Source organism: Pristis pectinata, chromosome 11 (genome assembly GCF_009764475.1).
Source record: "Pristis pectinata isolate sPriPec2 chromosome 11, sPriPec2.1.pri, whole genome shotgun sequence".
In the NCBI taxonomy this organism is placed as follows: domain Eukaryota; kingdom Metazoa; phylum Chordata; class Chondrichthyes; order Rhinopristiformes; family Pristidae; genus Pristis; species Pristis pectinata.
This window is the reverse complement of record NC_067415.1, coordinates 13,686,537-13,714,248: the sequence shown is the minus strand read 5'-3', so window position 1 is coordinate 13,714,248 and position 27,712 is coordinate 13,686,537. Positions and strand designations below refer to the sequence as shown.

Genomic DNA, 27,712 nt, shown 5'->3' with positions numbered 1-27,712 from the left:
TTAATCCTACCATTCAGATGTTTTTTTTGGTGTTCTTGAGGCATCTATCAGTTATCAGCTAACTGACAATTAAGGAGGCAGAGGAAAGGAAAGAGATAGATTGTTTTTCTTTGAGCTTGAATTGGCTCCAAGGTGAAAGCTGGGACTAAAAGAGAAATTTGCTTCAAGGTAAATGTGCTCTGATAGATTATAAATACTTATAAGAAAGCAGGAACAAAGGTGAACTCTTGTTTGTGAGAAAAAACAAGACAGGTTATACACAATGGAATAACAAGAGTTGCATGGGGAAAAGGAGGATTCAGAAATGATCACTAGATTAATTGAAATACAAAACTCTTGAGACTGGCTTCCCAGAAGCTATTCATGAAAGATTGCTGCAACATCTGCTTTTATTAGCAGAAAACCAATATACCTTCAAACATAAAACTACTTTAATTGTCTTCTTACAACTGTGCTTAAGGATGTAGTTCTTAATTTCCATGCCACTAAGTAACAAGGTCACATACATGTCAACAATCTTCCTTTATAATAGGTAAAGAAATTGACAGAAGACCAACTTAGTGAGATCAATGAAAGAGAATGAAACTTCTTGGATAACAGAATCATACCAGAGCATTTACATTTTACTGACCTATCAGACGTAGAATTGTTTGAGTCAATGCGAGCAAACCAGAGTTCAACAGAAGACCAAGACTGTTGGCTCCGTGCTGAAGCGTTAGCATATTAATCATGATGAGCAAGAAGCGAGCTTGGGGAACGGTACCAAGGCTTGGTCCTGAAGGATTCTCATTTGTAACAGCTTGCAGAGAGAGAGACTGCATTCCTAAAAATATAATGTTTTAATTAGTAATATTTTGATCTTACAATTACCTTGCATCTAAAACTCTTTTCATTTGAATTAGTCAAATGACAGAGTCCCTATCAAAAATAATTAAAAGTTGTGAAATACTCGGTGCAAAAGACGGACTACCATCATATTGCAATTGTAGGTGCTCCAGAATGCCGAAACGGTGTAATATTTACTTTATGTTGACAAACAGAATTTGCAATTGCTCATTATAACAAATTAGTCTTTTTTTGTGGCTGTTGTAGTTTTGTTAAACTGCTTTGCTGATGACTCTGTAAATTCTGTGCTTGTATTGAGAAACAGAATATTTTCCAATGGGAATTAGAGAGAAGTATCAAAATAGAAATTGGTAAAATGTAATTCAAACAATGAATGCTGCTGTTTTGCTAAATATTTAAAACTGATCAAATCATTATTGCTGGTTACTTCACAACCTATCATTCCAGCAGATATATTTTACTAACTTATCAGTAATAGCACACAACAGGAAAACACCTGGCAGCATGGATACAGTTTTATCTTCTGTGCCTGGTGTAATTACTTTTAGCTGTACAACATATTGGTGATGACAAGTCAGTGACTGGTGCTATGGGGGAAGGGGAAGTTTCAGGTTAAAAAAAAATCATACAAAACAATTCAGCAATTTTTTGAGAGACCACATAGACACTAATATGCCACAGACGTGGAGAGTACACTGCACTGGTAATCCCTAATTTTTTTGAATGCTGTTAGATCTCCATTACAAAATACAAGACTAATAAACATTGCTGAAGTAAAGAGGTACTATCAACCATCAGCAGCACCACCACAATCTATAACCTTATAGACCAATATATTCCTCACTCTGTTATTATGATCAAGCCAGGAGTTCAACACTTCAACTAAGTGCTAAGGCCACAATGGGAGAAGCACCAAGCACACCTAAAAGCAAGCTCCCAAATTGTTGAAGCTATTATAGAAGGCTACATACATAAACAAAAAAAAACACATGCAGCGGAGCTAAGGGATCTCACAACCAACATCAGTTCTAATCTCTGCAGTCCTACCACAGTCTAGTCATGAATGGTGGTAGACAATTAAACAGCTGATGGAAAGCGGTGGCTCCAAGAACATCTTCATTCTGTATGATGGCACTCAAATAGCAAAAAGCAAAAGCATTCGCAACCACATTCAGCCAGAAGTGCCGAACAATTAATCCATCTTGGCTTCCTCCCTTTTTGGCTCCTCCACCATCACAGAATCCAGTCTTCAGTCAATTTGATTTATCCCATGTGGTCTTAAGAAATAGTTAACTGCACTGGATACAGCTAAGGCCATGGGACCAGACAATATCCCAGCTGTAGCACAGAACAACCTGCTATACGTCAAGCCAAGCAGTCCCAGTACAGCTACAGCAATAGCATCTACCCAGCAAAGGAGAAAACTGCCCAGGTATGTCTTGTTCCCAAAAAGCAGAATAAGTCCAGTCTGGCTAATTACCCCTTAGTCTAATCTTAAGCAACAGTAAAGGGATGGATATTGTTAACAATGTCATCATGGGGCACTTACTCACTAATAACCTGCTTATTGATGTCAGTTTGGATTTTGCCAGGTCAAATCTGCTTCAGACCTCATTGTGATCAATGTTGGGTAGATTCCATTGCTGTAGCTATACTGGAACTGTTTGGCTTGAGGTGCAGCAGGTTCTTCAGCATCACAGCTAGAATGTTGTCAACTTAGCTCCAGACCTCATCATGGACCAAAGAACAGTAATTGCCCTTGACAAAGTCGCATTTGACAGCATGTGGCATCAAGGTGCTCCGATGCAATGGGCATCAGGGGGAAAACACTCCAACAGTTGGGATCACATCTTGAACAAAGATTGCAATCAGTGGAGGTTAATCACCCTGGCCCTAGGACATCACCACAGAAGCTCCTCAAGGAAGTGTCCAAGACCCAACTATCTTCAGATGCTTCATGACAAAAGGGAGGTCATTGAAGTAGGTGCTTTCACTCATGATTGCACTACGTTCAATTCTATTTGCAACGCCTCAGCAAATGGACCTGTCCTTACATGCATGCAGCAAGATGTAAACCACATTCAGCTGCTGGCTGAAAAGTGACAAGATATATTCATGCCACAAAAATGCCAGGCAGTGACCAACACCTGCAAGAGCAAGTCTAGCCCTCTCCCCTTGACATGCAATGGCATTATAAATATTAAGACCCCACCACCAAAACCCCAAGGGTCACTACTGACCAGAAACTCAACTGGACCAACTGCATACACTGTGGCAGGTCAAAGGCTGGATATCCAGTGACACACCTCCCAACACCATCAAAGCCTTTCTATGATCTACAAGGCACAAATCAGGAGCATGATGGAATACTCATCGCTTAGAAATGTGCAGCTCCAACAACACTAAAGAAACTCAACACCATCCATGACAAAGCAGCCAGCTTGACTGGTACTCCACATAACATCCACTCAATATGCCTCCAGCACATATGCACTGCAGTCTGTGCCATCTACAAAATGCACTGCAATTATTTGGTTTGGTGTCTGGTGTTGAATGCAAACAATGTGACCTGCCCATAGGAGCCAACTGAAGAGGTTGGCTGGGGAGAGGACACTGATATTGTTTCCCTTATCCTACCAATGGATTTTGCAAGGACAGGGATTATGATCTTTCTCCAATTATTTCATCATGTGGATTTTCCCTAGATGTTCTAGTTTCCTCCTACAACAAAAAGATGCGCTGGCTGATAAGTTAATTGACTTCTATAAATTACCTCTGTGTGAGGTATTAGGAGAATCAGGGGGCATTAAGGAGTACGCATAGAGTTATAGGGAAACAAGTGGGAGAATGGGATTGCTCCGAGAGTTGGCAGAGTCAAAGCACTGCCATTATGACATACGACGCCAGCAAAGACTTTCCCTGTGGCAGGGAGGAGGAAACCTGTCAGTAGTTGTAATAAATCAGATTTGTTTCCCTTCTTGGAAATGATCACAATTTTTGAAATCCCTTGGTGATGTCTCTTCTTTCCAGACATGGGAAATGAACATATGAATTTGTGACTTACGTTTCTCTCCCTTGAGTTTTAGAGATCAGCAACTATGCCAGTCTTCAAGGCCTTGTGTTTTTTTATTTTTATGATGGGTACATACACTTGCTTAGTAGCATGCATGTGCTATACTGATAAGATACCAAGAGATTGCCAGATGCTTATGTATGGTCATATTTCTCCCTACAGTCTGCAATAAATTTATGAATGTATAAACATACACATCTATTTGTTCTAGAACGTGGCTACCCGTCTAATTTTCAAGGCACTCTGATTAAAAAAAAGACCGACATTCAAATGCATTTTGAATCATTATGGAACTTCAAAGCTTCAAGCAATCAAGTTACTTCATTTAAGTACAGCAAGTATATGAATATCCCAATGTGTACAATTCCAAAAGTGTCTGAGATTTCCTTGTTAAGGAATTTCAATGTTCAAATCCTCCAAGAAATTTCAATTAAATTCTGATATAAACACATAACTTTTACTAAATGGGCGATAAATAGCCCTTACTACTGAAAGAAACACAAGTTCTTTACACTAATTTTGAATACCTAGATCATCAAATCTTCGTTGTGCATCCAGCAACATGGTACGAATGTTCTGAATAGCCCAGGCATAAAGTTTGCCGAAAGTAACCTCAAGCAGCATACGGTTGAATGGCGGAATGCGATCCACATCTTTCAAGCAGTCTGAAACAGGTTCACTAAAGAGAATTTTTATTTCAAAATATTGTCACAATGTGATCAAAACACAAACATTTAGTGTTAACTTAAATTATATTATAAAGTAATTTAATACACAACCTAGATATAAGTAATACATTTAGTTTCAAAACTTATGATTTGCATCATGAAACAATTGATAAATTATGCTATCAGATAAATTCTAAACAAAATATTAAATATTCAGAGGTGAAAAACGATAGAAAACTTCAATTTGGATAACCTGCTTGGGTACTAATTACAGTAAAATGCCGATAATCTGTTGTCGATTGTTCAAACATCCTGATGGTTCAGCACCTGGCTCACCAGGTCCCTGCGATCCCATTAACACACGGGTGCCCCAATTTCCGTGCTCCCATTAATATACTGGGTACCAATTCCCATGCTTCCATTAACACATTGGGTGCCAATTCCCACGCTTCTATTAATACTCTGGGTGCCCATTCCCATGCTCCCTTTGAACATAATGGATTCACTGGAAAAATTATTACACTACTGTGCAATATCTTAACAAAAAAGTGAATTAAAAGCATGTTGGAGCATTCATTAGAATAATATGCGATAGTCCAGAAAATATGCCAATCTGGCACCAAAGTTCCCAGCATGTCTGATTAATGAAGGTTTACTGTAATGACTTACAGGAAATGTATGCCACTGGATGAAACACAGATCCAATAATTATAGCTTCCAGCAGGAGGAAGCAATTAGTTCATCACAAAGAGATTCTGAATGTTATGTGTAATAATGCAAATCTATTATTATTCATACACAAGAAAACTCAGACATGAATTCACTTATGTGCAAGTACACTTTACTCCATTACCAAAAGTATACATTAAAAACTTTTCTCCCCAGCCTCCTCCACCATGGCCTACTACTTTGCCACTTACATTGAGAATGACAATTCCACTGCAAAACTTCCTTCTTTGTCCTATAAAGGAGACTACTCTCAATGGCTTCCCCTTTATCCAACCCTTGCTATACATTTCAAACACTGGTTCTGAGGTCATGACTTTACAGCCTGATAGCATACTAAATCTGTCATGTCCCCAATGGACTCTCACCGATTTTTAACAAAGCACCATAGAAAACATCCTATCCAGATACACCAGTTTGGTAATAGCAACTGCTCTGCCCAAAACCACTAGAAATTGCAGAGAGTCGTGAACACAGCTCAGTTCATCATGCAAACCAGCCTCCCTCCCACTGACTCTGTCTAAACTTCCTACTGCCTCAGGAAAGCAGCCAACATGATTGAGGAACCCTCCCACTCTGGTCATTGTCTTCTCTCTCCTCCCATTGGGCAGAAGATACAAAAGCTTGAGAGCACATCACCAGGCTCACAGACAGCTTCTACCCTGCTATCAGACTAAAACTGACCTCTTATATGCTAAAGATGAACTCTTGATCTCTCAGTCTACCTTGTCATGGCCCTTGCACTTTATTTGTCTACCTGCACTCTCTCTGTAAATTTAACACCATATTCTGTTTTTTTTTTCCTTTTCTACTACTTCAATGAACTTATGTATGGAATGATCTGTCTGGAGAGCTTGCAGGCAAAAGGTTTTCACTATCTCAGTACATATGACAATAATAAACCAATTACAGCAGGAAATAGTATCCATTAGAAATACATATCGCGAGAACAGCAGGAATTATTGAATTGATCAGACTCATACCAACAAACTCATAGGAAATGAGAGCAGGATAGACCACAGGACTTAATGACAGATCTGGCCTGTCATCAAGTCACAGCAGATCTTCTTCCCGAGCTCCATATTTTTTTTGATCCCCTCATTATTTGGAAAAGCAAAATGCCCAAAGATCCACAGCTTTTTGGAAAGATAACCAAAAAGATTCATAACCCTTTCAGTGAAGTTATATTTCATTTAAGTCCTAAATATCAGACTCGTATGCCCAGTGACATCAACTCTCCTTATGAACATTATATATTCAATTTTTCCTCAAAGAATAATTCAAATATCCAAGGAACGAATCCAGCAAACCTTTGTTTCCATCTAAATACAACAGCCAGAGAAGCCTGAACATGCACAATGATGCAACGCACACCTTAACACTATCTCCTGGATTTGCATCCTTGTGCATACAACCATAACCATGCAGAAGCAGACCTTCACAACTCTAAGCCATGGAGTCCAGCATTGGGAACCCCCTCAGATAGGTCCCTTCCAGTAATATATTTGCATTTCTCCCACTGCGTCCATCTGGCAACCCACACCCCACCAACCCTGGTCACTGCCACAACACCTCTCTCCCACATGGTATACTAACTGTTTAATGTGCCTTTACCAGCACTATTCAGGTTCTAGACCATTGCCACTGATCCCACAAACCACAATCTTGTGTAATACCCTCTTGGGTGGCATCTTCTAACCATACAATTGGTTCCCATTTATTCACTCCACTGGTTATCACAATTTCCATCTCATAATTTTTACTGCGCCTAATCATATTACAGGCAGGCACAGTAGTGTAGTGGTAGATTAGCGTAATGCTTTACAGCACCAGGGACCTGGGTTCAATTCCGGCCACTGTCTGTAAGGAGTTTGAACGTTCTCCCCATGTCTGCATGGGTTTCCTCCGGGAGCTCCGGTTTCCTTCTACATTTCAAAGACGTATGGGTTAGGAAGTTGTGGGCATGCTACATTGGTGCCAGAAGCGTGACGACACTTGTGGGCTGCCCCCAAAACACTCTGCGCAAAAGATGCATTTCACTGTGTGGTTTGATGTACGTGTGACTAAAAGATATCTTAAGCCTTATCTTACATACAATTGCCTAAGCACTCTAATACCATGTCCTTCTATCTACTACTATCTCAAAAAAAATGGTAATCTCATCCCACTTCCTCAAACACCCCAACGTCAATCGTAGAAATGTTACCACAAGAACTTAAAAAGGAAATGGAATAAGTGCATTTTTGCAGCCAGACTAATGAATTTGTCTGGCTGTGGTCTATTAAAACCAATACATAAAATGAATTAATTTTTAAAGAGTTCCAATACAAGATGCAATATTTTTTTCCATGCAAAAGTATGCACGGGAAAGACTGGGAAATAGTAAGAAGGTTTTTCACCATTAGATGACAGATAATAATAAACTACCATTTCTGCCATAAACTGCTATGCTGTTTCTCAATATCCATGTATTTTCACATACCTTCATATATAAAAGTAACCCTTTAAAAGAAAGTTAGTAGCTTTACCCAATATTTATCCCCTCGGGGATGAGTCTTTGCCAACCACACAATATGCCATATTGCACCGACGGAAGCAAAAAACTTTTTGAAACCAGTTTAAGCATCGTGTCTATTCCCTCCAAACGAACTTCAGCTCTCTCCAACTGTAAATGCAAGTAACATATCAATTGTTAAAAACCAAATCAGATTGAGAAGCTGTAACAGTAAATGAAATTTTCACAATATTCTTGTCAGTTAGATGGCAATTCCATCTTACTTGTTTTAGAAGACATTTCCTCATTTTCTCCACATCTATTGGCTCTTCTTTCAAAGCAAAGTCAACAATGTTAGCCATCAATGCGGATTGTGGAAAAGAACCCTGAACATTGTGTTTCAGCCATTTGTATCTGTGAACACTTGATACGGATGAAAGGAGAGGTTGCCATTTGTCCTGCATTATATCAGTGAACAAAATACAAATTAAAATTGGCGATTTAATAGAATGAAATTCAAAATGCAGGAGTGTCAAAAGCACACAGGTTTGTCATTGCAACAGCACTAGTTTCCAATAAAATTTAGGAATTATCTGGGCATATTGGGCTGGGCAGGGGGGGGGGGGGGGGTGGAAGAGGAGGAAATCAAGGCATTATCTAGGCATGAGGAAAAAAATGTGGGCATTATCTGGGTATGAGGAAGCTTCCTCTGTAACTGTAAAACAGAATGCAGAATATAGTGTTGTTTTCCCTTTGTACTACCTCAACGTACTTGTGTATGGAATCATTTATTTGAATGGCATGCAAACAAAAGCTTTTCACTGTATCTTGGTACATGTGACAATAGTATACCAATTACAAAAGAAACAGCAAGCAAGCATGATTGAAAAGGCACACTATGAAGAGATGTGTACACAGCAGAAGCTGCAAGGGAAGATTTGCCCAGTTTAATTTTTATGCACAAAGGATTTGAAATATTTAAAGAAGTCAATCAAATATAATGTAAAATATGAAAAGTCACAAATACAGAAACACTGATATGCTATGATCATGATTTGTTTTTATTCTTCACAGATCAAGAAATTTCCACGTCCAATAATGTTAATTTAGGTCTTTAAGAAAAATGTGCTTCATATTAATTTTTGTTATTCTCTTACCTTTGACTTCACAGGAATGGTTTTTTTATCCATACCTCCAGGATTAAGAGGTACAACACAGGATTCTTCTACATCACTCTCATTGTTTTCAATCTTCGATTCTTCCACATCAGCAGATTCGGACTTTTTTGGAACTGTTAAGTCACCACACAGCGAGTATTATAAACCACGTCCAGGAGAAAGCCACAAGTACATTATTTCTACACACACACACACACACACATATTGGGGACCAAGGATCTTGGGAAAAAAACAAAGCAAAGCCTAAAGCAGTAACATGAAATAAGAATTTTTTTTAAACTTGGTTTATTAGCATGTAGTCATTAAAAATTGCAGAGTTTAGCTGGAGTTTACTCTGAAATAGAAATTAGCCTACATCAATTCAGATTTGCAAACTACAAAAAAAACCTTGAATTAGATTTTAAGTGAGAAGATTGTAAGGTGATTGTCACTCTTGACCAGAAAAAAAAATCCGAGACTTAGGCACTCGTTTGATGTTTCTATGAAGCATTAATATTCAGGTAATTTTTAGTTTGGCACACTAGGCTCAATCCTTAATTTCAATTATTAGCAATTTTTTTCTTAAATTACAGTAAAACTCTGATAATCTGAATATTCAGAAATCCTATAGTTCAGTATCTGGCTGACCGGCTATTCTTTGCCACCCTGACTTTACACTCACTGGGGCTCCAGTTCCCACGCGCGGGCTAACAGACTGGGGCCCCAGTTCCTCCACTCCCTTTCCACCCAAAGTGGAATTAGAAGAGTGTTGAAGCACCAATGGAAAATAATCCAGAAAGTCTGTCAGTCCAGCAACACCGAAGTCCCAAACATGCCAGATAATCAGTTTTACTGTACTAAGAAGTTAGAGGTTTGAATCTCAGAGGAATTTACAGGTCTTACAGAAATAAAATCATTGCTTTCACTTCTTGATTTTACATTCAGGAAGACCTTTTCCTCCCAATAATGCATTTCATTTCAAATGTTATAGCCTGTATTTTCTATTCACAAATGTACTATTATGCAGGCTTACACCAAAACATTTTCTTGGGGATACTTTAAACAGCCAAGAATAAATTCACAACTTGCGTACCTCTCATCCTTCTCCTTTCACGGATGATTTTCTGGGTAATTTTACGCCATCGAGGGGATGAACTTAGCAGTTTTAGTTTTGACATTATAGAAAGGTCATTACTGACTGCAGGCCGCAGCTCATTGAACAAAAACCTTAGTCGTTCGATTACCGGTGCACACACTTCTTTATATGACCGTCCTTGCTCTTGGTGGGTCTAAGATTTGAATGCAAGAAAAATCAAAAAGAATGCAATATGTTACATACCACCCAGATAGCATCTTGAAAGTAAAAGTTAATTGTGGATAAGTTGCATACAAGCATATAAAAATTATATTACTTACCTTTATTAAGGAGCACTTGGCCTGATATACTACCCGGCAAACATCTCCCACTGATTTGGGTAAGGATTTCAGCTTTCCCTGATCCACTCCTAGGGCACTTTGATTGATAACAGACAAGGCTGCATGGCCTGAATCAAGTTTACAAAAAAAAGAGTACATGTTACACTCAAGTCAAGTAATGAATAAATACTTCGAGAGATTTTAATATTTCCATTCAGTGCTACCCACATCACTGTGGTCAAGGTCAGCAACTCAAGGAGGTGGGAAGGAGGAAGGATGTTGAATCATCTAGTATTGGTTATCATGGTACCTTTCCATCTTTCTTATTTTATTTAAAATATAATTCAATCCTTTCTTCTGCTGATCTTTAATTGTGATCTCTCGTTGTCTTGGTGAAGCAGCCAGCATAATCAAAGACCCCACCCACCTGGGACATTCTCTCTTCTCTCCTCTTCCATCGGGTAGGAGATACAGGAGCCTGAGGGCACGTACCACCAGACTTAAGGATAGCTTCTACCCCACAGTGATAAGACTACTGAACAGTTCCCTTATACAATGAGTTGGACTATGACCTATGACCTCACGATCTACCTTGTTGTGACCTTGCACCTTATTGCACTGCACTTTCTCTGTAGCTGTGACACTTTACTCTGTACTGTTATTGTTTTTTTTAACCTGTACTACATCAATGCACTCTGTACTAACTTGATGTAACTGCACTGTGTAATGAATTGACCTATAAGATTGGTTTGTAAGACAAGTTTTTCACTGTACCTTGGTACAAGCGACAATAATAAACCAATACCAATAAACCATTTCAAATTCAGTATACTACATACTAATTCAATTTACACTTCATCTCTGCATCCGCAACTCACTCCATCCCATCTTTATCTGACTTTGCCAGAGCATGGACCAAGAAAATAATGTGTCACAGGGCTCTGTCCAGTCTTTTTCTTAGCTGCACCCTCATTTACTCTTCCCCTTTCCTTTCATTCAAAAGCATGTATCTGATTGTGATTTAGCCTTTTAAATGATTCTGCATCCTCCCACTTTCTAAAGTCAAAACAATACAAATGCATCAATTTGTTCACACTAAATCAAAGGCTAAAGTAGTTTCTCTTTGGGGAATTTTGTTCCATGAAAGAAAGTGGTTTCCAACCAAAGGACTTAATTGCAATTTTGGATCATATGAAATACAACCTTTTTTATGTTGTACTTTCTGAAAGGCTGTATGATCTTCCTTTTGGGGCAAAGGAAAAGATCAATAGTATTGATTGTGGAGAATTAAAAGTATTTGCTTTCACATTGGTAGCACTAAATTTGTGTGGACATTAGATGCACCTTGTTCAGAATTTCTTAACAGCACAAAGCAGTCATGATTCCAGCATCCATCATTTCCCATCATCAATTTTTCATTACCATTTCATTAGCAATCATCACAGCAGAAAACTAATAGGTGCAGTTTCCATTCAGCAAATCTAAATTAAACCAAGTTCAAGGAAAATGGAAAAACTTTGCATCATCCAGTTCAAGGAAAGTTGGAATCCAATTTAGCACACCTGTGGGAAACTAAAAAATGCTTGTTGATAATATTCTTTCGTTTCTTTTGCAGACAATGCCCAGTTAAAAGGTGACTAAAGTGTTGAAAGCAGTATGTACTTGAAACAGAAGTAATACTTAAATAAAATTAGACCACTAGATTTGATCAAAAATTGTATCTTAAGGTTTCTGAACTCACAGTTCAGAATGTGATATGCAAGTTATTAAAAATAACTATTAAAGTCAGCCTATGAATAGTAAGGAGTCCAACCTAAATCTTGGTGCTTTAGAAGACAACACATGAGTAACCGCCCTACATCTTCTACAGGATGCTCAGGAGGGAAGGTGATTGGCGTTGTCAGGTGGCACTGCTTACAAGAGCGCTCTATTTGGCACAAGAAATCCTGCAAATGGAATACAAAACAACAAAAAATATTCTAACAAAGAAACTCAAGATTTGGAGAATATATACACAACACAGTATCAATTTTCACAAAAAAACATACTAAGAATTGGATCTTGCATTAATCAAATCTTTTTAAAAATGGAAGTTTCACTTGCAAAAATGTATTTGAGTTGCAATTTTAAACTGGATACATCCTTCCTCAACTCCCACCCAATTTCCCACCCCCAAATTACCACATGCTCATTTTGAAGGTACCACATTATGGCTTGCGAAGGTCAGTTATAAAAAGTGCAATGGCAACATCACCACCACCATGCATTCATTTAAGTCTTCGATACTAAAACAAAGTTCCCAAAACATTGGTATGGGTATAGAGATGACAAGGCAAAAATGAAAAGATTTGGATATACTGAACAAAAACTTGAATAAAGGGGTAGAATTTAATGTGAACCTTCAGAGAGTGGAAGCCTGGGGCAGAAGTATGTGGGAATGCCAACACCAAGACAAAAGGAAATTATAACTATTTTTGTAGACAGTGACTAACTTTGAATAGCTGGAATAGAACATGGACATTTTGTGTCCAAACAGCTATGTGACGGTTTTAAGTTTTGTGCTACTTCAGTTGATTCTGCTCAGATTATGTTGGTATCTGGGCAGAAATCAGGCAGATGCTCCCTGACATCATGAAAATAAAAATAGGTTACCAACTGAAGGACACTTTAATGCATTATGAGATGCAATGGTGGCAGATTCTGGAAAGGGAGCTTGAGGAAGGAAATTGGTAATATTAACTTATGGAAGTTCTTAAGAATGATGAATAAAAGATTTAAATCTCAAGGGGAACGAGAAGCACAGCAGATGAGCAGGACAGCATAATGTTGAAAGTGGGAGATGAAATTTCTGATTGTTTAAGCATAGAAGCCAGTCCACAATAGCACTTAAAATAAAAGCCTGGTATGAAAGAACATTTCAATATGCGAAACAGAGACAGATGGACATTATGCAAAAGAAAGTAAGGAATTTTTACGATTAAGATAACATGGGAAACTCGGTTTTGATACCAAGGTCATCATGGGATAATAATCTCAGCGGATAAATTTACAGTAATGGCATCATATTCAATAGAAGAGGCTAAGTTTAATGCAGATGTCTACAGAGTTGGCTGATCTCAGCATAGACTCCAGAAAACCTATTAATCAAAAAGCTGTGAAAGCTATAAGCATGCTCAGAAAAAAAATAGAAAATTGCAAGAGGGAGGTGCTATCCTGGGCTGAAGACCAAGTAACAGGAGCATTATTCTATGTTAAGTAGAATGACATTGCTGTATGAAAGTCAAGCATATTCATTATTTTATTTTACACAAAGACTGAATGTACTGATCAAAATCTCCAAAGCTGACCATAGGTGCCACACATGAAAAAAATACGAATTAATACAGCTTAACTTTTTATACCAAATCTTGCCTCACAAATTTCTTCCCTTATTACCTCCAAAAAAACCAAACTGAATAAATACAAAAGATGTCTCTAGTCTAAGTCTTAAGTGTCTTTGTTACATTTCCAGATTAAGCCAAGTAGATGTAAAATAGCATAAATTAACTTCCATAAGCTTAAGGTGCACAGAGAACTTAGTGCAAATTACATCACTGAAATTAATGTGGTATTCTTAAGCTTACCCAAATGCATTAAAGTGTCCTTAAGTTAATAAGCATCTTTTATTTTCATGATGCTCAAGAATTTCTGCTTAGATACCAACACAATCTGGGTAGAATCAACTGGAAAACCACAAAACTTAACATAGCTATTTGGACTCAAAATGACCATGTCCTATTCCAGGTATTCAAAGTCAGTCACTGTCTTAAAAAAAAAATGCCCACAATGCTAGGTAGGCTTGGAAAGATTCTCTCAATTGTGCCTATTCAGAGGTGCTCATCATATTGTCCCAAGAATTTCAGGTGAACAAGAACCCATGGCACTATAGAAGCCAGGAATCAGGTTTTTAAGACAGGTGCAACAATTATTTATACCTACATTAAATTCAGTTCATAGTCAGTTGCTCTCTCCAATAATAATGATTTACATTTTACCTTCCTTTAATTCATGTAATTTTTCTGTGCAAGCTTTATACAAGAGCAGCTTAAGAATAGAAAATGGCACAGTAAAGTTTCTTTACCCTTAAAAAAAACTGTTTGAAGCACATACCTTAACATTGTGATCTTGAATGTTATTGTCAGCAATTGCTTGTAAGAATGGCTGTGTGTGATCACCCAGCGTTAAATTTCGCACATATAGTTTGGCCTTGTCTGGTGTGGTGGTGGCACTACAATGGTCCTCATCTTTTTCCTCATTGTAACTGTAATGAATCTGACTTGTCTGCAAGCCACCGGAGAAAAGGGAAGACTGAAGCCATTCTGTTAAATATGGAAATTGTATTAGTTGTACAAACAACTGAACTTTTTCTTTTTAAAAACCAACTTCCAACATATTACTTGATTAAAAATTCCGAGATGTAAAACAAGTTTAACCTAGTGATTGTGGACCCCTTCCCTCAACTTTGATAACTGGAACAAAAGCCCTGTACATCAACATGGCCCATAGTGTTGTTTGCTCAGTTTCAACTGGCACAAATAAATTACTGTTACCTTGGAATCATTTAAGCAGGATAAACTGTGATCCACCCCCCAAACTCCACTTAATACCCTCCACTTCAACAATCTCTGAACAACCTCTTATCATAGGATCTACAATTAACCTTCCTTTCATATGACCATTTACCATGAACAAAGTAAAATTATGGCTGGAAATATAGGTTGCGAGATCTTGGTTCCTTAAAATCAACTTTAAAGCTATTTTGATGAGTTAAATTCTTAAATCTAAAAGAATTCCAAATTGCAAGGAAAATGACATATGTAAACAAAATTAATTTCAAGGAAATAATAGTCCAGATTTTGCTGTGGTAGCAGAGACTTGGCTTTCACCATGTGTACAACGCCAGCAAAGATGTGCAAGCTCGTCAGTGGAGATTTCAGTGCAACAATCGTTCTAGGCTATCCTTGGGAGACTCAATAGGACAAGCAACAGTGAAGATCTTCACTGGCAGCATTGAGGCACAGCAGTTAGTATTGCCAGTGCGGGACCCAGGTTCAATGCTGATCTTGGCTCGTGTGTATAGAATTTGCACTCTATGTGGCCACATGGTTTCTGCTGGATGCTTCCACATTCAAAGGAGAGTTGACAGGCATGCAAGAAAAGATGCATAGCTACAAATAAAGGAGGTGGTGATGGCATAGATGGGATTGCACTGCTAGAACCTAGAATGGGACATAATGGACCAAATGGCATTCTCCTTTGTCATAACTTAAATACCCTCACTTAAATGAACTAGGAAGAATAAATAAACAGGAAGTACAAGTTACCTTCAACTATTTTCATAAAACAAAATAAAGTTGGGAAATAAAATGACATCCAGAGGGAGAGAGAAAAGAAAATATAAATCTCAAAGAGTAATTTTCTTCTGCATGTATGAGATACATGCTTGTATTTTTCAGGGCTAAAAGGCATTGTTCAGCAGTAATTATTACTTAATATGCTATTCAAATCCAACTTACCCCAAAATATACAATAGCCACCATTTGCAGACATTTCAATCTTGTGCTATTCAACAGATACCCCATGATGATTCTATTACAAACTGAGCCAACTGACAAGGTCAGTAACAGCAAACACTTAGCCATGGACCCAGGTAGCACTGATTGAAACATCTCAAGTTCTGTATTTAACTGCACATGTAAATATCAGATGTTGCAGTCAGTTGTACCCTCATGACTGCCTCATTGTTATTGCAGGAAAATCTGAGCCATTAAGAGCCTTAAATCCATTCTAACTTTTGATGCAAAAAGCATGGAAAACATTACGTTTTTACAAACTAAGTCTTTTGTTTTATTATGTACTGTCAGCATACTAACTGGCACATTCAACTTCCAGAGATGACAAAGGAGTACTCATTCCCAAATATGATGCATGTAATCCTAGGAGAAGACCAAGGTTCCTTTCTGTGTCTATTAGAGGTGAAGATAAACTGCCAAGGTCTGGTGTGGTGACCACTTCCTGATCTGGCTATATTGGAAATACAAGAAATGAAAAACATTTTTTAAACAGTTAAAATTTCCCAATATGAACTGAAATGAAATTATAAGAGTTTTGTTTTACATTACAACCAGTATTGTGTGATACAATGTTCATTTGTTTAAAAATTAAATCATTCATTCAATGAAAAATGACCACCAAAATAAGTCATTCATTTAATACTAAGTTAACATTAGAGATGGATCTTAGTACAGCTTTACTGAATGCGTCTATACCTCCACATACTGGCCAACACAAAATGCTTGCATTGATTCTCGAGTATCTTCAAACTGGAGGGCAGCTTCCAATGCAACCACTGGGTCTTCTCCAGCAAACTGAGCTGAAAGCAAAAATATGTTGCTATCACCACCATTAACATCAACCAACCATTTTCCCAGTGAAAGAAAGATTTTTAGGAAACCAATCATTTTGCCTTTGTCTGGATGCTTTTCTACAATTGAGGTTTTCTTTCCTAATGATCAACTAGTTACTCTTTGTAAGCATCTTCCCACTTGGGAATTAGTGTTATTTATGCCTTAACTAATATATTCTGAGTATTTTTCCCCTTCCTATATCTGAAACTCAAAATAACCTTCTTTAATCACAAGTGCCATGGCACTCATCCTCCCCATAAATGCAACTATGCCCAGTTCCATCAGCATGAGTGTGGCTTGACAAAAGTAGTAACATTGCCCCAAGGATCCCCTAACAATGATCCAAAACAAAGAAGGAACACTGGCAGAGAGCTGTGAAGGTGGAATCATTCAACATATTCAAAACAGACATTTGAACACAAGGGAGTCAAGGGGTTTGGGGAGAGAGTAGGAAAGTGGTGTTATGGCCAAGATTGGATCTTATTGAATGGCAGAGCAGGCTCAATGGGCCAATTGGCCTGCTCGTTTTTTTTTAAATGTTGTTGTTCTTGTGTTGCAGGCATATTTCATTACATGGGTTCAAAATTCCCATACTTACATGCCCAAAAGCAGGCAAAATAATCTGGTCGACATGTAAATTAAACTCCACCTGTCCCAGGTAAGAATAAAAAGAAAAAAAAACTATCAATAGCAGAATAATGGCAAAAATGGCCAATGTTTTGAGTCGCTGAAATTGTCATTAGAGGCATTATTGATATGTAAAGGACAAGGGCAATTACAAAATGTTTAAGAAATTTAAATACAAGAGCAAAATGAATTAGGAACTGTTCTGTACTACTTGGTATGACTAAATCGGGGAAATATTCCTTTTACTCTTGAATATACCAAGAACTAGCTTTTATGCATCAAAATTAAGTTTTTTTGAGTCAGATCTCACGTCTCAAAAAAATAACCACTGTCAATATTTGCTTAGCCGTCACTTTCCAAACCCAGCTGGCACATCAGCTTTGTTAGTCTTCAACATCTCTTTGAAATAAACTTGGTGAATTTCCTATGAACCTTTCTTGTCAGTCCCCATGGGGTCGAGCTAATTTCCTATTAGCCACTTTTCCAATCACTTGTTAACACCAGAGGCCAGTAAATTACACTCTATACAACCCTGATTTTCAGCTTTCTCAATAACTTCCCATAGCACTGCAGTGCGGCAAGGCAACTGTACACTTCCTTTGCATACAATTCAAAAATATTCTGTCTGTGAAGTTGAAATAATCGCTCACTTGTGAAGGTTAAAACTGAAACTGTCCTAATGAACATGACCCTAAGGCACAGAAAAAGTCATATCTATTCTCACATGCTAAGAATGGGAAATGGAAATAGTATGTCAAAAAGACACATTGTTGAGACAGAGCAACTTGACCTGGGAATACAACATGCAAACTGGACATAAAATCAAATGAGCACCCTTTCTGCAAGCATCCTCATCTGAATGAAGGAACCGAAGACTGAAGATAAAAGAATGTAACTGATTGAAGTGCAGAATTGAGAAAAAGAATTAATTATACTTAAAAGGGAAAATGCTTTAAGTGCATATATATCAGTGTACAAACATTTTTAAAAATCTGTGCAAAGACAATGCAGACACACAAAATGTCGGCACAACATAGTGGGCCGAAGGGACTGTGCTGTAATGGTCTATGGTCTAAAGACATTCAATGACTTTTCTTGAACAATTGTCTTGAAATCTAAACACAAGCTAACACCTATCTGGAGAACTAGTACCATTATAGCTGGCAATCCTGCCAACATGATTAAGCCCATGGCAGGGATAAGAAATCCTTTTTGTTCAAAGCAGTCTCCAATTTATGGAGAATTAAACATCCCAACTGTTTTCAAAGAAGGTTGGATTTTTTTAAATCAGCAGAGTCCCACAAGGATTGTATTTGTGAGGATGTTTCAGGTTAGAATTTTATGAAACCTGATGAGACACATTAGTGCAGAAGAGGGGGATAGTGAGTGTTGAATACTGACTGAACTAAATTATATAGTGGGTCACCTTGTCCCATTCAGTTTAAATTGGTGAAATTCTTTTTGAAATATTATAAATTAATCTTACCAAGTATGCTGCTCCCACTCAATGATTGTGCCTGGAAATCTTTGATGTCATAAACCTTTGCATCAATTACAGTCCAAAAGCCACCATCTTTATTATGATTCTCAAGGTCAGCTTTCCTAATTAGAGTAACCTCTTCATTATTTCGCGAGTTCTGATTTGTGAAGAATGAACCTGAAAAATCAAATCAAAAAAATAATCTAAAGTCTGAATGACAAACTTAACTTTTATTCAAGAATTTTTAAAAATGAAGATTGCACATTATATCAATTTGGTTACAGTACATACCCATTATTCCAGGCCACGCTAAATCATCATTATCATCCTTCTCTTTGCCAGGTGCCAATTGGTTAAATCTGTCCAAATGTTCCAACAAAGCAGCCAACAGAGGAATGGCCCCAGCCTCCTGCATCAGTCCGGCATTCTTAGTAAGCAGCAATATGACACAAACCACCAACTCAGGAAGCAGCACTCCTACATCAAATTAAAACAGCCAGAGTAGAAGTGCCCCTTGTACTTATCCACCAACTCACTCACTGCTGAACTTTAGATTTAGGCATGGACGGTTCTCGAAGATTTTCAGATCTTTGCTTTTGGTAGCGAGGGAAAAATGATTTTTTTTTAAATGATAGAAGGAAAAGTTTCAGATTTTGCAAAAGAACCAATATCATCATCTCTTTGATCTCAACAAGTATAGGTACTTGAAAAAGGAAAAACAGGAAAGAATAAATTTTGAAAATCTGAACAGTTTGGGATTTAACCATAATAAAAACCTTACAAATGTTGTAGGATATAGATCTGAAGCCTGGAAGAAAAAACAGGAACCACACCTGGCAATCAAATTACATAGGAACAAGTGACTTAAGATATTTGCTCAATATGCACGATCTGAACATTGGTTTGATTGGTATTCATCTTGTATGATCCTGTGAGTATTTTTGATCATCGTATTTATCTTGCTTAATTCTTAAGGAAAGCCTGATTAAGAAATTACTGAAGAAAACTACTTATGATGTTTTAATTTATTTCAGAATAAACAATGTTATTACAGCACTGTACATATTTCCTTTTTTGTTTCTATATTTCTGTGACTTATAAAATACAGATTTAGCCTGAACGGAGTGGTCCAGCAACATGATGTTCTCCCACTGCTTCAGAGCTAACTGGAGTAGACAATGCCACAGCCCTATTAGGGACATTACATAGCCAATGAAGCATTCACATTATGAAATACAGATTGGAAGTGCAGGCTTGCTTGAAAACATGGATTATTGCAGATAAAGAACATTGGAAATTAGTCCAATATCATAGCAGAGAAAATTCAGGCAGCAAGTGCCAACATTCATTGACCAAACAAGACCTTCAAGGAAGAACTGAATGACACAACCATGTTGTGCTGGTTCACTTTAAAGCTCAGTAATGTACATTTAGGCCATACCAAGTAATGAAGGTCACAACAGTGAATTTGTTGAGTTTAAAAACCAGCTTTACAGTTACTTTTACTAATTACAGCCTATTACCTACAGGTTTTGTTTTTAAAAACAAGATTGGATTCAAACTCTCATTCTGGAGATTATTAGTCTAGGTTTTGGATTGGTGAACTGGCACTGCAATAGTTATGCAATGTTACGTTAATAGGGGTGAATAAAATGTCAGGCAGATGCTGCAAGTCTAAAACAAATACACAAAATTTGGAAAAAAATCTAGGTCAGGCAGCACTTAGAGAAAAAAGACATCAATGTATCAAGTTGTACTCTTCATTAAAAATGCTACGGGTAGCCTTGTTCTACATACATCATTAGAGTAACTGCACATTTTACGATCATTGGAAACAAATGCACTCAAGTTACTAAATACTCTTTCCTGGAATACTTAATATACATTTTTCTTAAAACGGTCATTATAGACTGGTTACCTGTCAAGTCTCCTTCAAGAATACGAGACACTTCCGCAAAATGTCTGTAACTGGTTGACGCAATACTGGTTGCCACTGGCAAAATATCCCCTATATGTGTACAAAGAAGTGCAATATACTTTTTAAGCAGTGATCCCACTCCTAGCAGCTCAGGGCCTGCAAAAAATTAATATAGTACTTACTGTAAAATCATGAATATTACAAGTTGAAGAACAAAAGCACACTTTTTTTTTGTAAAAAGTAGAACATGAGAGTGGAGATTCCTCAGCCTTAAAAACAATATGAAAAATTTTAGTCTGACTTCAAAAAACTATACTATGCCCTTCAATTGTAGCCATTCAGGCACATCCCATGATCAAGCTGACACACAACACCTGCTTATTCAAACAAAACTGACTGAGGTCATTGCAGGTCTTACTATAGGTTCTGTATCATCTTCATGAGAATTTTAAATTGAATCAACCTTCTGTAAACTAGATTTGCATTGCATTAAAAAAAAACAGACAATTCCAGAATCTGCAGGGTTTTCTTGTGATACGCATTAAATTAGCTGATCATACACTACATTAAGATCAAAAACAGACTTACTGTATCCACTGGTCTCGTAATTGAAATTTACACCTTGGTAAAGTTTGCTGATTAAAAGACGCTGAAATCGTAGCAACAGATCCAAAGAAGCTGATCTCTCTCGATTGAAGTACTCAAGGTCCAAATAAGAAGAAATATGACGAGTGACGTCTTTCAGTTTTGCTATGCTCTGCGATGCAATATTTCTTTATAAGAAAAGAAAGAGTTCAAAGTTCTTTTTAGAAAGTTTTATTGTATCTACCCTTTTAATTTGCCATTCCTGCCATTCCATTCCTGGAATGCTAGACATCTTCAATCACTTTGCCAAATAATCACTAGTCATGCATAGGAAAAGGGTTTCTGAAAGACATTGCAGTTGAGCTTAGTCTTCAACAAATCTATTATCTACACAACAAAAACTTCAGCAGGTGACACTCAAATGATGATCAGGTTTTCAAAATATAGCTCTCTAGCCGAGTCTGCCCAAGATCAGTCAACTCAGTGAAAGGACAAAACTGCCCAGCATTGCAAAGGGGTAAAATCAGCATTAACCAGTATGCTCTGCAGAATGAATGGGCCAGAAATGATGACACAATCAGGTTCCGGTAAATTTCTCCATGATTCAATAGAATGTATCTGGAATTTTTTTAAATTTATTTAAGCAGTCATAGGATTTGGACACTCCCTCCCATGAACTCTGAGGCTTGCAAAGTCATTTCTGAAGGCATTTAAGGGTTAACCACATTATTTGGTCTGGAGTCACACTTTGGTCAGACCATAAGTTTCCTTCATTAAGGGGAGTCTCGTGAACATACACGTTTTTGTTAATCCAGTTTATTTCAAAGTCACCATTACGAACTTTCTATTCCCAAATTAACAATTTAAAATATCAGCAACTGTCCTGGGATTGGAATTCATGGCTACGGATCACTGGTCCAGTAATTTAACCACTATGCACCTGTACCTTTTCATATTAAGAGCAACCATTGGGACAAATATTGATGCCTGTAGAACCATAATTCAGCGTATGACATTGTTGTGGGAGAGATTGGAAGAAGTCAAGATACAAGGGAACTGAAACAGTAAGTCAATAGTATGGGGGTGGGTTCAACAGATTGGAGAAGTATGGATAAAGTAAAAAGGGAAGAAGAGTGCACGAGAGGTTACTGAAGTCTCCAGAATAAAGAATAAGACAAAGTTTAGAAAGGGATAAGAATTTAACTTCAGGCAACATAGCGATCAACTTGAGAAGGGTGGTGAATACAGGACTGATGTTAAATTTGAATGCATGCAGTAAGGTAGATGAGCTCATAGCGCAGTTAGAAATTGGCAGATACAACATTCTGGGCATCACAGAGTCATGGTTGAAAGATCATCACAACTGGGAGCTAAACATCCAAGGATACACAGCCTATCAAAAAGACAGGCAGGTGGGCAGAGGGGGTGAGGTGGCTCTGTTGGTAAAAAAAATTAAATCAAATCCTTAACAAGTGACATAGGATCAGCTGTAGAATCCTTGTGGATAGAGTTAAGAAACTGCAATGGTAAAAAGACCCTGATGTAAATTATATACAGGCCTCTGAATAGTAGCCAGGATGTGGGGTACAAATTACAACAGGAGACAGAAAAACCATGCAAAAAGGGCAATGTTCTGGTGGTCATGGGGGATTTCAATTAACAGGTAGATTAGGGGAAATCAGGTTGGTACTGTATTCCAAGAGAAGGAATTTGTAGAATGCCTACAAGATGGCTTTTTAGAGCAGCTTGTGGTCGAGCCCACAGAGGAAAAGGCAATTCTAGATTTGATGTTGTGCCATGAACCAGATTTGATTAGGGATCTTAAGGTAAAGGAACTCTTAGGAGGCAGTGATCATAATATAATAGAATTCACCCTGCAGTTTGAGAGGGAGAAGCTAAAATCAGATGTATCGGTATTATAGTTGAGTAAAGGTAACTACAGAGGCAGGAGAGAGGAGCTGGCCAACATTGATTGGAAGGGGACCCCAGCAGGGATGACAGTAGAGCAGCAATGGCAGGAGTTTCTGGGAGTAATTCAGAAGATGCAAGATTAGTTCATCCCAAAGAAGCAGCATTTTAAAGGGAGGATGAGGCAACCATGGCTGACAAAGGAAGTCAAAGACAGCATGAAAGCAAAAGAAAGGGCATACAATATTGCAAAAATTAGTGGGAAGCTAGAGGATTGGGAAGCCTTTAAAAACCAACAGAAGGCAACTAGAAAAAGCAATAAGGGGAGAAAAGATGAAATATGAAAGTAAGCTAGCCAATAATATAAAAAAGGAATACCAAAAGTTTTCTTTTTCAGATAAATAAGAGTAAGAGAGGCAAGAGTGGACATCAGACCACTGGAAAATGATGCTGGAGAGGTAGTAATGGGAAACAAAGAAATGGTGGACAAACTGAATAAGTATTTTGCATCAGTCTTTACTGTGGAAGACACCAGCAACATGCCAGAAATTCAAGAGAGTCAGGGGGGCAGAAGTGAGTGTAGTCACTATTACTAAGGAGAACGTGCTTAGGAAACCGAAAGGTATGAAGATAGGCAAGACACCTGGGCCAGATGGATTACACCCCAGGGTTCTGAAAGGAGGTAGCTGAAGAGATTGTAGAAGCATTAGTAGTGATCTTTCAAAAATCAGACTCCGGAATGGTTCCAGAGGACTGGAAAATTGCAAATGTCACTCCACTCTTTAAGGAGGTAAAAGACAGGAAATTGTAGGCCAGTTAGCCTGACTTCAGTGGTTGGTAAGATGTTAGAGTCCATTGTTAAGGATGAGGTTTCGGAGTACTTGGAAGCTCATGATAAAATAGGCCAAAGTCAGCATGGTTTGCTTAAGGGGAGACCTTGCCTGACAAATCTGTTGGAATTCTTTGAGGAAGTAACAGGCAGGATAGACAAAGGAGAGTCAGTGGATGTTGTTTACTTGGATTTTCAGAAGGCCTTTGACAAGGTGCACACAAGAGGCTGCTAAACAAGATAGGAGCCCATGGTATTACAGGTAAAATACTAACGTGGATAGAAGATTGGCTGACTGGCGGAAGGCGAAGAGTGGGAATAAAGAGGCCCTTTTCTGGTTGGTTGCCGGTGACTCCGCAGGGGTTGGTGTTGGGTCCGCTACTTTTCACGTTATATGTTAATGATCTGGATGACAGAATTGAGGGCTTTGTGGCCAGGTTTGAGGATGATACAAAAATAGATGGATGGACGGGTAATGTTCAGGAAGCAGGGCGTCTGCAGAAAGACTTGGACAGGTTGGGAGAATGGGCAAAGTGGCAGATGGAATACAGCGTAGGGAAGTGTACAATCATGCACTTTGGTAGAAGGAATAAAGGTGTAGACTATTTTCTAAATGGGGAGCGAATTCAGAAATCAGAGGTGCAAAGGGACTTGGGAGTCCTAGTGCAGGATTCCATAAAGATTAACTTGCAGGTTGAATTGGTGGTAGTAAGGAAGGCAAATGCAATGTTAGTATTCATTTCAAGAAGACTAGAATATAAAAGCAAAAATGTAATGCTGAGGCTTTAGAACACATTGGTCAGACCACATTTGAAGTATTGTGAGCAGCTTTATGCCCCATATCTAAAGAACGGTATGCTGGCATTGGAGAGGGCCCATAGGCGGTTTGCAAGAATGATCCTGGGAATGAAAGGGTTAACATATGAGGAGCATTGGATGCCTGTGTGCCTATACTCACTGGAGATTAGAAGGATGAGGGGGTGATCTCACTGAGACCTGAGAATATTGGAAGGCCTGGACAGAGTGTACGTGGAGAGTATGTTTCCAGTAGTGGGAGAGTCCAGGACCAGAGAGCACAGCCTCAGAATAGAAGGACATCCCTTTAGAACACAGGTGGAGGAATTTCTTTAGCCAGAGGGTGGTGAATCTGTGGAATTCATTGCCACAGACAGCTGTGGAGGCCAAGTCATTGGGTATAGTTAAAGCAGAGGTTGATAGGTTCTTGATTAGTAAGGGCGTCAAAAGCTATGGGGAGAATGCAGGAGAATGGGGTTGAGAGGGAAAAATAAATCAGCCATGATCGAATGGCAGAGCAGACTCGAAGGGCCAAATGGCCTAATTCTGCTCCTATGACTTATGGTAAATGCTTCATTTTTGTTTTAACCAGTACCTCAATAATTGCTGTACAAGTTGAACAAGGGGCAAGCTTTGTTTCCCAGAAGATTCATATATGCCTGTATTGATGAGATCTTTATCCAGTGGTGTTCTATTTCGATGGAGTGTTGAAGCATTGGCTTCCTGTTCATCTATTTCCTTCTCTTTTTGAGCTTCTTTCTTCGCTTCTATGTCCTAGAAAAACAAAATAATTGTTCAATACAAGTGCTACAACAAACATAAGCAAGATGACGACAAAAGCATACAAGGTTTATATAGTATCGTTAACATGCAAAGCATAGCAAGGTGCACAACCATAACATTCAGACATTAACAATATATTTGGGTAGGTGACCAAAAGTTTGACCAAAGAGTTAAGTTTTAACTTGCACCAAAGGAGAAGAGATAGATAGATAAATGGTTTAGGAAGGAAATTTCAGGACTTGACAGCTTTACAGTAGAGTTCTCAAGGAGAGGTGTCTGTTGAAGGCAGTATACTTCTGATGAGATGTTAAACCAAGACCTGATTAATAATAATCTCATTGCACAATTTGAAGGCCTGTCTTGCTCCCTCTATGATGCTAAATGGATTAATAGTCATTTACCTAAATTGGCTAAGCTATGGAATAATTGTGTTTACCCATGTCTACACTTTTAAAAATAATTCATTGCCTCAAAAGTGTTATACGAATTCTGAAATTATAAAGCTGATAATTAATAACAAGCTATTCCCCTTTATTGAACACTGAAATTATTTTTTTCAGAGAACTAGATTAACAGTGTTTTAGCTACACTGATGGAACGAAAACCTCGAGTAACTACTCCTGAGAAACCAATGGATTTAAGAGTGAAAAAACAGATTCTAAAGAGACAGAAAAGAAAGAAGCTAATTAAGGTTAAAAAAATTAGTCTAGAGAAGCCTCCTCAAAAGGACAGCTACGTGGTAAAATTGGACAATTAATGGAACTGAAGAAAACGGTCGATAATGTGTTCAAGCCACAAATGCTGCAATGATTAATAGGTTTTCACCAATTCAACAACTTGACATAGCTAAAGTTGACAGTTCAGGACAGCATTTCATATGATAAAAATCAAAATGACAGCGTGAATACTGAAATACATTATCTTTTACCTGTATTTCAGCTGTAATCGCAGCATTGAGTGCCGACTCCAAGCCACCATCAGCCATCAGACTGCTCACCAAAAGGTCAATCATAAATCGACGACCAGGACTTACATTCATTTCATTACCTGAAACTTAATTTCCAATAAAATAAAAATGAGAGCTGAATGTGGACAAAAGTGCAAAAAATTAAAAGATACATCTCGACACAGTGGGCTCAGTGGTGCAGCAAGTTGTACATTGGCCTTTCACCCATACAACTACATTCAAAGCCAGTGAGAGACCAAGTCTTATCATGGTTCAGTGGGAAGTAAAACACAATTTTATTTTATTCCATTTTCATCTGATACAGAAGAGGCCATTCAGCCCAGCATGTCTATGCTGGCTCTTGGAACATTCCCATCCCTCCTCTTATTTCCCTATAATCCATTCTCTCTCACATGTCCATCAACTCCTCCCTGATTCTCCTGCCACCCACTTACATTCTAGCTACTTATAGTAGCCAATTAACTTATCATCGCATCTCTGTCCAGAGCACCCAAGGAAAACCCATACCATAATGGAGTCATATGTCCCGCTTACACGAATACTATTTTGTTTTACCCACATTCCCATCAATTCCCCTACATTGTACTACTCACCTACACACTAAAAGCAATTTACAGTGGTCCATTATCCTACCAATCCACATCTTTAGAATGTGGGAGGAAAGCAGAGCTACTGGAGGAAACATATGGGGCTACAGGGAGAACATGCAATCTCCACACAGACATCACTTGAGGTCAGGATCAAATCCAGGTCATTGGAACTGTGCACTAGCCACACCAACTGCTACATCACCATACCCATCTTGCTCCTAATTTTATTCAAACTGACAACCTCACTCAATGAAAACACATGGTTGCTCTTCTGATATTAATGCCAAAATATACCGTTAGGAAAAGACAGGAAAGAGCTTTACTGCACCACAGGGCACGTTTTAACTGGCCAGGGGTTCATCTGCTAATAAATGGGTCAACTTTCATTTTCAGCAACAATATCC

At 38.2% G+C, this 27,712-nt stretch overlaps 1 protein-coding gene across 6 annotated transcripts in view; it reads right to left on the bottom strand.

The window, feature by feature from the left end:
• Window positions 1-27,712, bottom strand: part of herc2 (HECT and RLD domain containing E3 ubiquitin protein ligase 2) — a 164,915-nt gene that overhangs the window by 93,366 nt on the left and 43,837 nt on the right. For all 6 annotated transcript variants that reach the window (XM_052025739.1, XM_052025737.1, XM_052025738.1 and 3 more), the window contains exons 18-34: window positions 26,680-26,804; window positions 25,564-25,742; window positions 21,440-21,624; window positions 20,852-21,007; window positions 19,225-19,410; window positions 18,940-19,110; window positions 16,689-16,792; window positions 16,293-16,443; window positions 14,530-14,738; window positions 12,194-12,326; window positions 10,381-10,508; window positions 10,058-10,253; window positions 8,965-9,098; window positions 8,092-8,265; window positions 7,842-7,978; window positions 4,447-4,598; window positions 632-823 (exon numbers count right to left, since the gene is read on the bottom strand). In XM_052025739.1, coding sequence (XP_051881699.1) covers window positions 632-823; window positions 4,447-4,598; window positions 7,842-7,978; window positions 8,092-8,265; window positions 8,965-9,098; window positions 10,058-10,253; window positions 10,381-10,508; window positions 12,194-12,326; window positions 14,530-14,738; window positions 16,293-16,443; window positions 16,689-16,792; window positions 18,940-19,110; window positions 19,225-19,410; window positions 20,852-21,007; window positions 21,440-21,624; window positions 25,564-25,742; window positions 26,680-26,804 — 2,712 coding nt within the window. The remainder of the gene's footprint in view (window positions 1-631; window positions 824-4,446; window positions 4,599-7,841; window positions 7,979-8,091; window positions 8,266-8,964; window positions 9,099-10,057; window positions 10,254-10,380; window positions 10,509-12,193; window positions 12,327-14,529; window positions 14,739-16,292; window positions 16,444-16,688; window positions 16,793-18,939; window positions 19,111-19,224; window positions 19,411-20,851; window positions 21,008-21,439; window positions 21,625-25,563; window positions 25,743-26,679; window positions 26,805-27,712) is intronic.